This window comes from Hypomesus transpacificus, chromosome 6, assembly GCF_021917145.1.
Source record: "Hypomesus transpacificus isolate Combined female chromosome 6, fHypTra1, whole genome shotgun sequence".
NCBI classification, from domain to species: Eukaryota; Metazoa; Chordata; class Actinopteri; order Osmeriformes; family Osmeridae; genus Hypomesus; species Hypomesus transpacificus.
Genome location: NC_061065.1, coordinates 7,940,762 through 7,958,997, shown reverse-complemented (window position 1 = coordinate 7,958,997; position 18,236 = coordinate 7,940,762). Strand labels below are relative to the sequence as shown.

General features: G+C 46.0%; 1 protein-coding gene across 1 annotated transcript in view; it reads left to right on the top strand.

Moving 5' to 3' along the window:
* Positions 1-347: 347 nt before the first annotated feature.
* LOC124469170 (MAM domain-containing glycosylphosphatidylinositol anchor protein 2-like) overlaps positions 348-18,236 on the top strand; it is a 121,898-nt gene continuing 104,009 nt past the window's right edge. The window contains exon 1 of the mRNA XM_047022285.1: positions 348-1,325. Within this exon, the coding sequence (XP_046878241.1) occupies positions 1,253-1,325 (73 nt within the window). The 5' untranslated portion in view covers positions 348-1,252. The remainder of the gene's footprint in view (positions 1,326-18,236) is intronic.

Here is an 18,236-nt window from a genome sequence, read left to right as displayed (position 1 = left end):
TCATTGGGTTTTAAACACTTGTAATCAAAATTCTGCTAACATCTGGCTAAATATAGCCTACTCTACGCGCAAGAATGGCACATCATAATGGATGTCATGACTTCGACATGGTCAAATATAGTGCGGAATAGATGTTTGTTGTTGATAGCAGTGGCCAGTCAATTCTCATGCATTCCGAGAAGTCTCCTCTCCCTCTCTGATTCCATCCAACAGCTGCGCTTCACATGCCTTGTTGGACGCTGAGTGTAGCCTTCCATACAGATGAGCGCTGGAAGTCACGCACTCCTTGACGTAGAAGAGACCGGTTGCAGTGCCGCTCGGTCTCCGTAGCACGTATTGCGCAACGTGACTGATGCTCAGCTCACCCCGTAGCCAATACTGCCGATATCGTATCGTTCGGTTGGGTGGAGGGCGGTTAACGCCTTGACTTTACTACAGAAGCTATAGCGCACAGTCCTAGTCTACTCGTTTAGATGCTTCCATTCTCTCTCAGACGCAAACGGAATCATCAGGAATCAGGTGCGCGCACCAGCCGCTCTCGCACTCCACCGTACTCACCCTTTCCATCCACACCGGAGAGGATCGCGCACGGCGTCTGGTTTCAGTCGTGATGTTGCTGTAGGTTAAGTGCAACCCCCCGTAGCACCGTCGGTCAGAAAACTAGCGATACTTTACAGCAAAATGCAGTGGACATGAGATGGCACCTTTTGATACAAGTCAGATCCCGGATTCTATGTGCAGAACCGGGAATGACAACAGCTGGAAATGGTGAGGAGCCATGTCCGTGGATGTCACAGGCGGTCTCTAGTCAAGCACAACTGTGTGAGTGTGACTACTCTGTAAACTGCTCTGAGGGTAAATCGACAACGTGCCACGGCAGAGTAATAGATGGTGTGTCCACCTGAGGTAGTCCGAGTATCATCATATCTGACTGTTTGCTAGGCCGGGCGGCTGCTGTTTTGTGCCTCCCGGTAAATCATCACTGAAGCGATTTGGTCACAGACGAGCACTTGCATGTCAAATGAATTTGTCAGTCTTCAAATTTATTTTGACAGTGTACTAAGGTGAGGACGTGTTTTTCTTTTTGGCGTTCAAATCCGTCGCAACAGATTCAACACATCAATTAATCAGCGCGCGGATCCGTGCAGTTTGTGTTCTATCTATGCACGCGAGTTCCACCGACTTGCAAACCTGCGCCTGGGAAAGGACTTTTCGCCTTTTATAGCTGGATATGTTCAGATTAACGTAAAGGATGGATCTAATTATATTTGTACTGGGGCCCCTGACACTGTTTCTGCAGGGTATCCATGGCCAAGGAGTGTACGGTAAGTGTTCTTTTTATCACTACGTGATAACCAATTTAAACCAATGACCTTGTGCAATGTGTTCATAAATGAAGTTCACCAATGCATCATCATATTCACATGAACTATCTATATAATGAAACAGGCAGATTTCAATTTTATCCTTGTAGTAGTACAGACATGTTGTTATACGCTGCATATTGCACTGCTTTAGACTACTTCATAAAACCTCTTGTTGTTATAGATAATTTATTTCAATGTTGCACTCATTGGACTTCTAACTGCTGGCGTCGATACGATTGCCAGTTCGTGTTTAAGTCCACCATTATACATATTGTGTTAATTAGGCTACGTTCCGATTTAGGTGGCGATTCCACAGCGTCGGCAATGTTTAGGACCCGTCATTTGAGAAAGCACAATGTTGTGTATCAACATGTAGCGTTTAGAATTAGCTATATTAGTCAATGACAGCTTCTCTCTCTCTCTCTCTCTCTCTCTCTCTCTCTCTCTCTCTCTCTCTCTCTCTCTCTCTCTCTCTCTCTCTCTCTCTCTCTCTTTCTCTCTCTCTTTCTCTCTCTCTTTCTCTCTCTCCCTTTCTCTCTCTCTCTTTCTCCCGCCTTCTCTCATTCTCTCTGTCTGATTGTGCAAACAGTGGCACTGATGATGCATGGGATAAATCGTCATGTTTTTGGCAGCGGCGCGTGGGGAAACATGAATCACTCGCGCAAATAGCAGAGGAAACAGAGGGACTAACAATTTAGACCTGCAACTGTAAGCAGTGACCAAAGTGAGGTCTGCGTGTAGGCCTGTCTCACTGAGGGTCCTGGCTCCAATATTAAGCAGCAAGCACAGCAGATTATATGAGTTATCATTATCCAGAACTGCAGTTTTTCAGTGGAGTTTGTTGCAGGTCTGCTTCTGGAGGAACTCTCACCATGCACTGTATATCGATATCCTCAGGAACATCTGCATCTCAGCTCATTTTTAGCATGGTGTTCCAATCCCAGAAAGACTGTACCCTCCCTGGAACGTTTGACTGATAATCTATTTTCCCTGTATGTGTAAAACAAATACATAAGAAATCCAAATTAGGCTATTGTGCTCCACATGACATGTTATTATGTCATAAACACACAAAGACTTGATTGCTAATAAATAATTCACAACAATAATTAATTGATTTTAGGTACAGTAACAGGAAGTAAAAGCTGCCCTATTATTGCATGTTCTGAAACTGTATGCCAGGGTCAATCTCCTACAGTAGACCTCTTGCTCTGGAAGTATTTTTTAAGACAGTGTATTTATTTATATCTTATTTTCCGCAGAATTATCCAATTATCCAATCTGAGAGATATCGTCTTGAATTAAATTAATGCCATATCAACGCATAGCTTTATAGCTTGTGCTCTGTTGTTTGCAAGACAGCAAACATTAAATGTAAACAGGCGTGCTGCTCATTAAGTACATTATATCCCAGAATGCTTGTTACAGCACTCACATAGATTTATGGGACTACAGGATCACTAATTGATGTCAGTAGCTCAGGGGTCGAGGAGAGAACAGATGGAACAGTTTATTTGCTTGTCTCTTTTAGACTGAAGACAAGAAGGGAGGGAGTGTTGACCAGTCAGACCCTAGAGTAACCCTTCCTCCCTTTACATACCCCTCCTCTTCCCTTATTTCCTCGCCTCTCTTCTTCTCTTCCCTCCTTTGCTCTCCTCCCAGCCTTTCTTTCTCTTCCCTTTGCTCCCCTTTTCTCTCCTCTCCTCTCCTGTCCTGTCCTCTCCTGTCCTCTCCTGTCCTTTCCTCTCCTCTCTCCTCTTCTGCCTGCCTGCATACTCAGTGTGTTTTGCTGAGCATTTGCATCTGTCGGCCCTCCTCACATTGCTCCCACTGGGGATGTGGGTCAGCGCCGCAGCGTGTGGAGGGCAGTCTGGATGGGCTCCTTCATGGCAACATCTCCCATTCATGGGGTAATGAGACATCCCATGCCTCCATGAGAGACAGAGGAAGGAAATCCTGGGTGGCTTTTCAGGAACCTACAAACAAGGACTTGGACCAGTTAATGGTGTAAGCTCACATCGGGATAACGTAATAAAGTGAATTGAATTGAATACTTTCCTTGGCCGTAAGTTTTAAATTACTGCGGTACGTGTGTATACCCCATGATATCAGGACGCCAAAATAGCACAGTTGGCTTGTGGCATCGACTTTTATGTTCGTAAACTAAAGCTTGCAAGTAGATCATACTCCATTAAGTTTCATATTGACAAGTCTAGAGCCAATGTTTAAAGCACAAAGTACAGGGCAAACAGGGCTTATGGAGGACTGGACTGTCTGTGGTTCAGAGCCAACATGTAACATTTATGGTGCAAAATCTCAATTTCATTCAGGAGTAGTTACTTGACTTTAGACCAGCTCAAATAAAGAGGAAACACTAGAAAAAAATCATACTGTACCCCAGACAACGATGACGGGATTCAATAAGAGGATCATTGTGAAAAGGGGAATGCAGTGTGCCACCAGGTGCTATTGAGCTTCACGTTTGTGTTTTTAGATGCGGTTCCCTGTTGGATCACAGTATCTTTAGTACAGTAGTTTGATCTTAACTGGGCCTGCCAGAGTGATTACTGAGGATTGATGAAGGTCAGTCATCCTTGTGCAGCTCCAGGCCACAGAAGAGAGAAGCCTGGTCTTACACTGCAACATCTGCTCCTGTCATCTGGCTCTGTGTGCCCGTCGCTCTTCTGCTCTCTCCCCCTGTCTCTCTGCTTCTGTCTGTCTGTCTGTCTGTCTGTCTGTCTGTCTGTCTGTCTGTCTGTCTGTCTGTCTGTCTGTCTGTCTGTCTGTCTGTCTGTCTGTCTGTCTGTCTATCTGTCTGTCTGTCTGTCTGTCTGTCTGTCTGTCTGTCTGTCTGTCTGTCTGTCTGTCTCTGCTTACGTCTGTTTGTCTGTCTGTGTGTCTGTCTCTGTTTCCGTCTTTCTGTCTGTCTGTCTGTCTGTCTGTCTGTCTGTCTGTCTGTCTGTCTGTCTGTCTGTCTGTCTGTATGTATGTATGTCTGTCTGTCTGTCTGCTTCTGTCTGTCTGTCTCTGCTTCCGTCTGTCTGTCTGTCTGTCTGTCTGTCTGTCTGTCTGTCTGTCTGTCTGTCTCTCTGTCTGTCTCTACTTCCGTCTGTCTGTCTGCTTCCATATGTCTGTCTGTCTCTGCTTCTGTCTGTCTGTCTGTCTGCTTCCATATGTCTGTCTGTCTGTCTCTGCTTCCGTCTGTCTGTCTGTCTGTCTGTCTGTCTGTCTGTCTGTCTGCTTCCATATGTCTGTCTGTCTGCTTCCATATGTCTGTCTGTCTGTCTGTCTGTCTCTGCTTCTGTCTGTCTGTCTGACCTTTCTGTTTATACCCGTCTTTCTCTCTTTCTTTTTCTGTCTCTCTTGCTCTTTTTTTATTTTTCTATCTATTTCTCTCTTTCTTTCCGGTGGAGTGCATCTTCATCTCAGCCGTGCTCAGCTCTCTCTCTCTATCGCTCTCAAGGGCCACAATAAGCTACTATCTGTTCCTCTTGTCAAGACTGCAGAATCATCTTCCACTCAAGACACCAGACACCATCCTCCCCAAAACTCTCAAGTGGCAATTATTTCATGTGGCACTGACAGTCAGCAAATGTGTGATATCTCTAATATGATAGCACGGAACTAGGAAATGGAACAGGACTTTTTATGATGACAGTGTTTTCTGTTGATGTCTTTTACTACAACTCCCTTCTGTTTTCGGACTTTGCATCAATCAATGACAACTGTGATGGGGAACAGATGATCCTGATCTCCTTCTGTTGTTGCATCACTGAGGAGAAGAATAAGTTCTTAGCACTTCTTCTTCTCCATCTCTCTCTCTCTTTCTCTCTCCATCTCTCTCTCTTTCTCTCTTTCTCTCTCTGAAGTCCCAGCAATTCCTGAGGTTTCTTTTCATGAGCCCGGTTCAGACTCTTTGGCTTCTAAGCTATGCAAATGCATTCCGCCAGTGAAACTAAAGCCGTCTTTGTTGGTGTTCAGAAGCCTCCTCCTCCACAGTCCTTCATCAATCCCCCTGGATCGGGACCCTCACATTTCCCACCGTAATGAGATAGTGGAGAAGGCTTTCCCTCTCTTTCTTTTTCTCCCTCTTTCTCAATCTCTCTATATCTCTTATCTCCCCACCCCTCCCCAAGGGCTGTATTAGGGTGGAGTCATTAGGGGGGGGGGGGGGGGGGGGTGTGAAGATGAATGATGGTCTCCTGTTTCTATGATCATCAGGCTGAATCAGTAGTAATTTGCCTCACGCCAGTCTCACCCTGGCCTCCATTCAGTCTCACCCTAGAACCCAGTTGAGATAGCGATAACTTCATAATACAGGATATCAGCTTTCTAAAGGCTGTGTCTGTCTACTGAGAAAAAGCTGTCCAGCACCACTGCTATATGTAGCTGTCCAGAAGACAGAGTGGTCAGAGAACAGGCCAGGCTTTTCATTTCAGTCTGTTATTAACGTGCTCTTGACTGAGACTCTAAAGTCCTTGGTCTTTGACCGGAAGTTCAGGTAGCAGTTATGAAATGTTTGGGTCAAGGTGAGGTCAACATTAGCATCTGCCAGTATCCTTAAGGTTGAAAAAGTTTAATTAATAGAAATGTAACAGTCTTCTGAGAAATATCCCTTTTCAAGGAAGTCACAGAAACACGATGGGTCTCCATAGAAACAAAAATCATCAATGAAATTGCTTTTGTTACCTTTTTGTACCTTGAGTGAATTTGTACGGAGAACAGCTCCAGCAGTCAGTCTCTGAAATGGTAACATGCTCCCCAGTGAGACTGTGAATAGGCCCAGAAACATGGGTCACCTCAGGATCAGTGGAGGGCAAATCCCCACCAACACACAAAGAGGCTTACTGGCACATTGTTACCTGGGTGTGACTCCTGACAAGCCCCCACAATCCCCAAACTCTAAGCTCCAGCTCACACACCCTGCGTTCCTGAGTGATGGGAAGTTGGTGAGCACTATGTGGCGGCTGGTAGTGATGTAGCAGTCTGGAAATAACACCAGTCATGATGGGCCGTGGTTAGGGCTGGGTGATATGTCAACAATGTTATCACAATATTTTTCTCATACTGATCGATAATTTATGTCGATAATTTTCATTATATGTATTTAATTATAATATGAATAATAATAATGATGCATATACAGTTTTAAGAATATTCTTCTTAGGTCACAACCCTAAAGAAATCAAGTTTGCTACCATCAAAGCACATACCGCTATCACACCGTTATATCATAATATGATATTGGTAAGCAACACTCCTGTAATCTAGTAAACATTTTCAAAATAATTATTGTATTGGAAAAAAAAGTCACTGCATGAAAGATGAAGATCGTAACGAATTATAGATCTAATTTAAGATTGTATATCATTATAGATTATAGGTTCACAGCTTGAACGCTTAGGGAATATGAAACAAACCCCCTTTCACCCCTCCCATGTATTCCTCACGATGGAGTTGTCCTTGTTAAGCCAAACTGGCAGGGTTTGCATTTACGCATTTACAGGACAAATCACAAAACCATCCCGGGGGGGGGGGGGGGGGGGGGGGGGGCGCTGGCCGCAGACCTGGCCGCAGCAGGCGTGTTGCAGACGTCAGCAGGGGATTGGTCGGTGGCGGAGGCCACGAGAGTCTGCCGCCAACCTTTGACTGTGTCACTCCAGCCCACACAGGCATTCTAAGTACCGCTCCTGTGAAGTGATGTCTGTTGTCATGGCGACGATATGCAAGGCTCGCTCCGTGTGTCCCGTAACTTCCCCTGTAGCCTCCCTCCACCGACTTCCTCTCTCCACCTCTCCTGCTCCCTCTCTCCACCTCTCCTTCCTCTCCTGCTCCCTCTCTCCACCTCTCCTTCCTCTCCTGCTCCCTCTCTCCACCTCTCCTTCCTCCCCTGCTCCCTCTCTCCTCTTCTCCTTCCTCTCCTTCTCCCCTCGCTTGCTTTCTTACTTGCCAGGGAATCAATCGCCGACACAAATGTGAAGTGATTGCAGAATGAAAGCGCCTCACAGCAGGCTTGCACATGTACACGAGCGTAAAAAAGAGAAGGAGATAGGGAGTAAGAGAATAGATATAGAGGGTCTCTTCAAAAATCACGGCCATTTCATGTCTGCGAGGCGACTGGAATAAGGGGGGATACTTATCTCTGTAGCGAGTAATGTTTAAGTAGCTCTGACATGCAGGAACGCTGGTGAGGTAAGCATGTTGACAGTGACGCCTTCAGTAGTCTCCCAGTTTCAAACCCTAAAGATAAACAGCTCTGACAACAGGGGGGCTGCGCACAGAGACCCTCTCTCTCTTTCTCTCTCTCTATCTCTCTCTCTCTCTCTCTCTCTCTCTCTCTCTCTCTCTCTCTCTCTCTCTCTCTCTCCCCTCCCCCTCTCTCTTTATCTCTCCCTTTATCTCTCCCCTCCCTCTTTCTCGCTATCCCTCCCTCTCTGTGACTCTCTCAATATCTCTTTCTCTCTCTCCCCTCCCTCTTTCCCATTCTCTCTTCCTCCCCCTTCTCTCTCACCCTCTCTCTTCTTCCCTCTCTTTCTCTCCCTCCCTCTCTTTCTCTCCCTCCTTCCCTCTCCTCTTATTGTCCCTTTCTGTTTCTTTGTGTGTCTCTCCTTCTGTCTTTTTCTGTTTCTGTATGTATCTCTGCGTCTCCCTCTGTCTCTCTCTGTTGCTCTCACAATAGGAGATATGCTACTCTGTGACAATTTGCTCTGTCCATTCACACTGCTCACAGAAACAGGCTGTGCATGTGAGACTGTCTACATTATCCCTGTGTGGGGCATAACAGGGATTTGGGAATATATATGGGGCCTGTCCTATTCAAGTCAGTCGAAGCAAGATTCGTCACAGGACCAGAACATGTCACCTAAGCGTTTATGAACATGTGATGCAGTAATTTTGTGTCCTCTTACACTTACTCACACTCCCAGTCTCCTTAAAGGGATATCAGCCCTCAGTCTTAGCACCAGATCGTTTGAAAGTAGTAGTTAACTTTCTTGGCACCAAAACTGATGTCGTACCTCCATCCTTCTTCACCCATTCTCCCACACCAGTGTAAACCCACCAGTTGATTACACCTCCAGATACTATATTTCCCAGTGGCCAGTGGTCCCCATGTGGTACACCGTCACCTAATTAGCTTTACAGTATCCTAAGACATGGCAGGTTAGGAGCCCCATGTGACAGAGTCAACCCATCGAGAATTCCTCTGCTTCAGAGAGAGGCTCAACCAATGAATAAAAACAGCTGTTACAGTGCACTCACTCCGCTCCAATACTATTGGCCCTCCAATACTATTAGCCCTCCAATACTATTGACCTGATGTTAGTTTCCCCCAGGATCACAATGACTCTTATTGAGAGACTTGCAGCTCTTGTTAGTTTGTTGGAACCTTTCTTAAAAATTATTGTACTCGTTGGGAAATATATTATTGTTGCTTGCTTTTTCCAAAGGTACACTCTTATCCAGAGCGACTTACACTAAGTACAGGGACATTCCCCCCAAGGCAAGTAGGGTGAAGTGCCTTGCCCGAGGACACAACGTCATTTTGCACAGCCGGGAATCGAACCAACAACCTTCTGATTAATAGCCCGACTCCCCAACTGCTCAGCCACCCTCTCTTTCTCTCCCTCCTTCCCTCTCCTCTTAAATGTAATACTAATAGTCTGTTTCTTATCAAGAAAGCTACACATGAGAAGGTGCTGCAACCATCTCACTGTAACAGACAAAAGTAAAATGGGCTTTGAATGAATAGGTAGCTTGGGTTGGTCCTCAACTAAATAAGAAGTGTTGCTTAGAATAACAAATGAGACTACCTGCTGAGTACCTCTCTCCAGAAGCCTTTTCTGACTGCTTGCAGTGTTCCACATTTTGCCTGATCCTCATTGAAATTCAAGGGTTGCCATTCAAATATCTCTGCAATCCAATACTCCTCTTGCCCCAAACCATCCGTGAATCCTGTTCAGTCAGTGCTTGCTCACAGTGTGGGTGGGGTGTACCTCATGTTGGAAAGCTTTTCCCTCGCTATGAATAAGAGAAACGGCAAACACTCTACGGGTTCATGCCCACAGATAAAGTCACACTGCTTGATTACTTGCATCATTTTCCATATGTAAACACAAGCAGAAAATCTCATATTTATAGAAATACATGAATCTTATCTGTTTGTCGGGCATTCTTCTGTTGTTATCTTAAAGTCACACCGCTGAGTTTGTATGTTGACAGTGTTGCCGTGGGAACTTTGTGAATCGTTCTAGAACTGCGGCGCATCCTGTGAGCTGCTTTAAACCTTGTCGGATCGTTTGTTTTGTGACAGTTGATTCAATTAATCAATTACAGTAAGTCTATGAATGCCATTGCGGACGGTGGCTGATGTTGAATAGCGATGACAGACGTGAAAGTGAAGCAGCTGTAAGCGCAGGATGTTTTGGGGCCTTCTGACGGTCCCACCTTTCCGATCCGTCTGTTAATTCCATACGCGCCACGCTGTGAGTCATCACAGAGACCCACACCGCAAAGAAAGGTCAGCACCTCCTCGGTCTCTGGACTGCAGGGAAGGAGAGGGGAAGAGACGGACAGAGAGAGGGCGATAGAGAGAGAGCAAGAAAGAATGAGGGTTGAAAGGAGATGGAGAAGACAGACAGAGAGAGAGAGATCTAGAGAGAGAGAGACAAGGGAGAGACATAGCAGAGAGGTAAAGAGAGAAAGGGGGAGATACTGAAATGCATAAGCTGCATATAGAAATTATAGAAGAATAAATAAAGCAAAAAAAAACGCTTTAACAGTTTCAAGTGGGCAGGACAGAGGGAGAATGGAACGGGAACACGAAAACAAGGCTGAATGAAAGGAGGGCAGAGGTAGACAGGTAGGAAGGAACCAGCTGAGATACATCAAAACCATGAAACCTTTCAGTCACTGGAGTAGCAGGTAGGAGAAACTGTCAGCAGCCATATCAAGGTGTCTGTGGCAGCACACACACACACACACACACACACACACACACACACACACACACACACACACACACACACACACACACACACACACACACACACACACACACACACACACACACACACACACACACACACACACACACACACACACACACACACACACACACACACACACACAGTACACCCACACACACAAAGTAAAATCAACAGCAGGGAGCAAACTTCAATGTCAGCATCATCGTCAACAGCTTATTGTACCTGGGCCTGGTTCTTTGTTGACCCCTTGCCTCCCTTCTAAACACCATGGGACTCCCTTTTCTAAAACGATCATAGAGATGCTAGCAGTGCCAAACCTAGGAGTGGATGGTTTAGGTCCAGGGGCCATGATATCACAATAAACCTGCTCATTATTTTTTGAGTATCTTTAATGAGAATTCCTCTATAAAATGGCAACCATGCATCAACCTAATGGACAGGACTAACCCTATAGGAAGTACTATTTTACGGGCTCTCTTAGTTGCTCAAAGACAGTGTTTTAATAGTGCTGCAGGCTCTTACATCACAGCAATAAAGAAAGTAAAGAATCTAGGGTGATTAGAGAGGTACCACAAAATCAATTCCGTGGTAATACTGTACCTGCAATGATGATTTCCTAAGGCCCTGAGACTTCCTGCTAGGAGGAGGAAAGGAAATATTAAAAACTTTTTAATCTGTGAAGCCATGAGTGGAAAACTCCCAGTGCGATAAATGCAGAATGCTGTTTGAAATGAGTTTGGTTTGGTATGCGTGTCTGCCGTGCTAATAGGTGTGCGTGTGTGAATGTGTGTGCTACTAGGCTTAATCTCATGAAACCTGTATAGTGCCTTATTGTAGTCAGTGTGAGATGTTCATGGTACCAGGTTATTATAAAGGCTCATGAAAGCCTAACTAAATATGCATTAAAAACACCTTCCACACAAGTAAATGCCATTAAGACTCAACAATAATATGCCACCTATCAGCACATGCTGATGAGATCCAGTTTTCTATAGCAGCCATTTCAGCAGCAGCTAATGGCGAGGACTCCTCACCTGCATCTTGCTCTGTGTGTGTACTCTCAGCGGATCTCAGTGACGCTGCCGGGGTAATTGGATGTGTGACGCCCACCAAAAATCCCTATTAGCCGCGGGCGAGCTCCTTTTCAATCCCACCATGCCCCTGTGGAAAGCACAACCCAAAGGAAGGCTTAGTCTTTCAACTGGCAAACATCAAATGCCCCCCGTTCTCGCCACAGTCAACGTTCTTTCACTACCGGAGAGAATGAGAGAGTGACAGAGAGAGAGAGGGAGAGAGTGAGAGAGAGATAGAGAGAGAAAGGGAGAGAGAGAGAGAAAGGGAGAGTGAGAGAGAGAGAGAAAGGGAGAGAGAGAAAGGGAGAGAGAGAGAGAGAGAGAGAGAGAGAGAGAGAGAGAGAGAGAGAGAGAGAGAGAGAGAGAGAGGGAGAGTAAGATATAAAGTGTCATTGGCCAATAGGTCTGTGTGATGTGGACACAGATAATACAGATTTTGAAGAGCAACAAACTGAGATAGGGAGACAGATATTGGAGGAGGGAGAGAAAGAGGGGAGAATTGAAGAGAGAGAGGGACTGGGACTGAAAGATAGGCAGACTCAGCGGGTCATCATCTTACAGGGATGATTGTGAGCATGCATTTGCATATCTGGAGCCAAGTTTACATTGTCGTGGAGATTACTGAGGATGCTTGCAAAAGCGGATTTAAATTTGGAATATAATTCTATATTACTTTGTTCAATTTGTTAATTGAATATCTGCATCGAACATGCACTGTAACTGTATTCAGTGTTGCGGACAGCATGTATATTTAAAGCAAGTGGGAAGCGAGGAATCATTTCTTTCTTTATGTAAGCCAGGTACAGTGTATAATACACACACTGTATAATTCCCTCTCCACTCTGGTCACATCTCACCCACTTTTTCTCGTTAGGTGCAGCGAAGCGTCGCAGGAGAGGTGGAGACCAGGGAAATGTAATTGTCATTCAAACCTGAGTAGGACAAGGAGGGACACTTCATCCTGGTGGACCTGACTTAGGCTGCAGCACATCAAATCAAATGTCATTTGCAAAGTCCTTTTTTTTAACTAGCAATCGGACTGAGAGCTTCACAGACATCCATAGAACTGCACCTACACCCACCCCCCAAAAACCCTTAAAGAAGACAAGGAAAACCTCCCAGGAAAACTCAAGAGACGGTTGGAGACGCAGAGAGACGCTGAGTGTACAGGAGCTCAGGCTGAACATCTAGCGTCGCATGCAGTCGCATGCAGGCGCATGCAGACGCATGCTGCCTCTGCAGCAAGAGATGTTCCAATCCCTGAAGCGGGTGTAGCTGTGATGTGTAATGCCTGTTCAGCACACCAGGGCCACTTCCATTAACTAGCAACCACATTAATAATGCATAAAACAGAGAGGGTCAGAAAGAGGTTTGGTTCGTCGAGGATGCCTCGTTGGAGGGGGGGGTTTGATCACAAGCCAGCGTGATAACTCTGATTCTAATGGAGACACACTCAAGTGAAGCCTCCCAGCGTTAGCACGAACACACGCAAACATGCCAGGTACACGGGTTAAGTGATGACACATCCCGGTTCTATTAGCATGGCGGTGTGTTTATGTGTGTGGGTGTGAGCGTGTGCGTGTGCCCCAGGCCTAATGTACTGACCCCTGCTGACTCACACTCCAACAGAGGAGGAGCAGGAGGGACGTGGTGGAGGAAAATGAAGATAATCTGTCGTTCTTTTCCTCCATCTCTCCCTGGTTTATTTTTTTTTTCTTCTTCTTCTACTCCCGTGTCTCTTTAGATGTTCCGTGACCTCATTTCCAGAGTGAGGTTATTATGTAAAAAAATTAAATTAAAAAAAGAACTCCTGCTAGAGGTTTCCAGAGGAGAGCGAGGGAGGGTGGGGGGTTGTGAGGCGGGGTGTCGCCTGCCAGGGGTGGAGGCTTGATACAACGGTTGGGGGTGGAGAGGGAAGGGGTTCCTAGCAGAAGGCTTGCAGTTGACATAACAAGTCATGACAGTTCTCTGGCTTTTTCCCTCTTCCCTCCTCCACGCGCAGCGGAGTGAAAGGTGTGGAAGTGAAACCACGGAGAGAAGGAGTCTGAGAGAAGCGGCCAGACTCGTTTCACCAGAGGTTGATTACTATATGGAGCCCTCTTGGATGTGTACTTTTAATGTTACATAGAAATGTTCCGCCACAAGCACTGGCTCGGGTGTCATAGCTTGCTACATACGCATTGCTGGCGACATCCTATGTCGCTAGCCATGTTTCCAGGAAGTGATATCAACACCCTGTTTTTCTGCCCTTCCGTGACACTGTCTGTGTAGTGCATACGGGACTAGTTAGGGTGGGAAAATAATTATAAATAAATAATAAATATATATGAGAGAGAATATACGTTTTGTCTAGGTTGCACACCCAATTAATATATTTCATGACACATAAAATTATTGTTCTATCAATCATTCTGGTCCTGAAGAACGACTGCTGTTCTTTTCCCTTGCAGATCATAACAGTTGATGGTAAAGAGGTAGTGATCTTTGTCCTGGCCGATGTGATATTATTTTACTAGGTGTGTTTGTACTTGGCTGAGAACTGTACTCTTCCTGTGCAGCCCTGTAGCAGTCCAGGGTAAAGGTTTGTTGTGACCACCTGTCCACACCTTACCTCCAGAACTCACTACCCTTCACATCTGTGCACAGAAGTGTCTTGACAGCTGCCTCTCAGCTATGTCCCCAGCTCCCCATGCGCCAGCCCCCCATCTCCCCAGCCACCAACCCCTATCCGCCAGCCCCCCATCTCCCCAGCCACCAACCCCTATCCGCCAGCCCCCCATCTCCCCAGCCACCAACCCCTATCCGCCAGCCCCCCATCTCCCCAGCCACCAACCCCTATCCGCCAGCCCCCCATCTCCCCAGCCACCAACCCCCTTCCGCCAGGCCCCCAGCACCGCCCCACACACAGCCACGACATGCTTCCAGATTACTCCCTGCCTTGCCACCCATTACTCAACCAGGTAAAGTGTCCAACCAGATCCATCAGCCCCATCGTCTTGGTCTTGACCTGCCCAGACCTGCCTGTGCGGAGCGGGGAGACAAGGGGCCAAACAAACTCAGGGACACTGTCTGACCACACTGCCCATTAGTCACTTTCCTCCTGGGCCTCATATCCATCAGATCTGTGCAGGAATGTCACTTTGACTCAGGTCCGTGTGTGTGTGTGGGTGGGAAGATCAGACGATTCTCTACAGCAGCTTTTGTAAAGCGCTGCGTGTCAGCTTTTGTGTACGTGCAGTGGTTTTCATTTCTACAATCTGTTGAGTGAATGCTCCACATAAGCTGCTGCAATGCAGTAAGAATGCTCGAACATATTCCTAAAATATCTCTCGATCTTTGTATCTCCCATTTGGTGGAGTGCTTTAATCCCAGATATATTGTTGGATAAACTACTGAACAAATGTACTATATTTCTGGGATGAATGGATGTTGAAACTTTGACAAGCATGTTCCACACGACAACATTTGAATTTTCATCAACACGTCGCTTTTAAATGAGTCTCTCAAAAGCTCTTGTATTGAAAGAATAGTTAAGTGTTGGGAGTTATTTTCTGGAGTGGGACTCGTTTTGTCCTTAACTGACTTACTGATTTTATGCAACAAAAGTACAGAGCACTGGACATCATTACTGTGTACGTTGGCAATGCTGACAGAGCCAGGGTTTACGATGCTCTCCATGATGTCCCATAAACTAGCTCAGGATCCAAAGGTTCTCCTCATTTGTCTGCAGCGCCACAGGGTTCAGCCCTTGAAAGAGAATAGAATCTCTCTAGCAGATGAAGGGCATATCCAGCCCACTAAGGAGCTCCCTGCCTCTCTATTGCGCTTGTTCGCTGGCTTTCAAAAGCAAACAAGAAAGCGAGCGCAAGAAAGAGGAATTTGAGAATAACTGTGAAAGGTAATTTGGGTCAACCTCGAGAAGGAGGCTCACCGCATCACGTCATACAATACAGTTGACATAGAATAATGTGAAGCCGGTATCCACGGCGACAGGATGCTCAGCAACACCATACGTCTAGCAGATGTGGAAATACAGGCAGAGTAAAACAAGCTGGATGATTTACACAAATTTGTCTTTATCTTCCTCGCCATGACCTGAATTCAGGGCTTATTCTCTGTACTTCCTGTCCTATTTCCTGTTTCCTGTCTTTATCCTCCTGAAGCTAACATGCAACAATGTAAGCCATGGCGCCATTTCCCCAGGAATCCTGTATTAGGCATTAGCTACTATAGAGGGGAAAGGAGGGCCAGCAGGGATGAGATTAAATTATCTCCTTTGAAGGTGTGCTGGCGCCCTACGTCAGACAGGGACCATTATTAATATGCAGTGACACATGCATACATCTGAAATGATCCTGGACGCTTCGTCATGGATCATAAAATCCCCCAAGGTGCCTTTCGCTCATAGCATACCGAAAGCCGCACGGCACCTCTCGTATAAATCACAGAGACTCCGCCAGGAGACACAGAGGAGAGAGAGAGCGAGACAAAACCCCACCCCTCTGTTTTTATTAGATTGCCCCAGACAAAATGATATTAGTTTTGAGCAGTTTGATTCAACAACGGAGCCATCGTGGTGATCGCTCTGAAAGGTAAGGAGAAGGCCAGTGGACAGATTGTCTGCTCTCTGTGCCTCGTCAGAAGGTTAAGTGTGTCGGGCAGGGTTCCAGCACACGAGAGGCTAGACAATCTTATCATGTGATTTGTCGGTGACACTTCGCTTGGCACGTCCATCATGAAGGCCGCATACCGTTGTCACAATAATGGCGCAGACATAGCAAGCTTTACTTGACATACGGGCATAGGCGGACGACGGCGTCTCTTGTTCACAGGTGTTTGATTTGCTGGGTCATGAATTTTGAGTGATAGCATCATCTTTGCAGTCTTTGATATAGCATTACATGGGCCTGGAACTGAGAATCAACCGGAATTTGTGCTGAAATATCTTTGTTGTCAATTTGGCACTTGGAAGACCCGCTCTCTGACTGTTGTGGAGGGGCAGGTGTGTTCGTGTGAGGGCTGACTATCCTGCGGTGCCTGTTCCCTCCAGACCGGCCAGGTAGAGAGACACACATAGCGGATCACTGTCGACCTGATTTCCTTCAGAGCAACTGAGGATTCCACTGAATAAAGCAAAGCACATCGAGCTCATTAAAAATGATGAAGAGGCATCAGCATGTCTAGTTAGAGGTTAAACATAGCCATGGAGGAAAAAGGTGTTGACTTGGTGATTGAACCCCCCCACCCCCCACACACAGACACACACCACCACCCCTCCCACTCCTTATCCACTCTTCTCTCCCTGCTTCTCCTTGATAGATAGCCCAAATGAGCTGTCATCCATGATTGATTTTCACAGTTTTACACTTCTCGGATGCCTGGTCTATCTAAGCATGATTAGCAGGGAGTCACTATGACTGTGGTGTGTTGTGGTGTCATAGGTGTACATCAAAAGTAAGGGTTGCACCTGGCCTCTAAAGCACTACAAGGAATGATAGACATGAGAAAAGAAATGACATTCAGGTGTTTAGTCATCTACACAACAACAATACCTTACGACTAACCTCACGTCCAGAGATTGTAATAAATTCATTCATTCCAAACTTGGATTGAAAGTATATAGGAAAAAGATGCCATTTGACCTCTTGTGTAGTTGTGACTGGACATTGATTCACTCTCTCTTGTCACTCCATGGATGAATGATCTGGGCAACACTTATCTCACTTATGATGGTGTGAAATGGAGTGTGCCCAAAGACATGATTCAGGGGTGTCTAAAGTTCAGCAGCATTCACACACACACACACACACACACACACACACACACCCTCACTATCATACAGACACACACTCACTATCATACAGACACACAAATTCAAGCATGAACGCACACAAGCCTCCACACATGCGCACACACACACATTTGAACCCTTTAAACACACACACACAAACTACACTACTCCATTTAACAGTGCAGCATGATCAGACCTAGTTTACTGGGTGTGAAATAGGCCGGATGGAGGCCTGTTCTTGCTCCAGTCCTCCGGGCATGTTGTCTTATCGTCTATTAGGTCTAGTCAGGGTCAGTGGATGACGGCCTTGTATTTCATCTCCTGTCTGATTTTCTTCATGACAGCGTGGGATGCTGACTGCTCTGCAAACACATCTAGTGGATTCAGAGCTTCTCCCATTAGCTCGTTGGATAATCCCCGCCATGTAAATCTGCCAGTTCCCCATTGGAGAGATCCGCTAGGCTGTTTTTGATTGGTTAGTCGAGTCATGACAGATAGGATCCCTCTTGGTTATTTGTCAGGTAAAGACTAAGAATAAATGACTTAAGGTTAGGGCGACCTCTGAAATGATCCGAAACAATCTATCATGCACAGGCATGCAAGTAATTACACAGTCAGGTTGTTTAACTTGACTGTGATTTACAGAACCCAGTTTAAAATAATTAGAAAGGAGGCAGAATAAATGAGGTATGCCCTTGAATGGACACCGCGCTTGTAGCTTTTGTGTTATCCAAGAGCTACCTCATTGTTCAGTGGCTCATTGATAAACAGGACACCCCTCCAAGTGTGTCAGCAAACATAGAGCTCTTTAATGGAACTCTCCTCAGTGGCTAGTCTGCTACCTTAGCCTGGCACTGATAGTCGAGTCACCCATAAGCACTTTGAATGCTGGAATTAGGGATAGTGAACAATCGTGTTTCCAGCCTCTGAGAGCTTGTGGTCAGGAACCGTTGAGCTAGGTCTGTGAAGAATGATGCATTCTTGAGTAGGACAAAAAGAGAACACTTTGTGGAGGGGG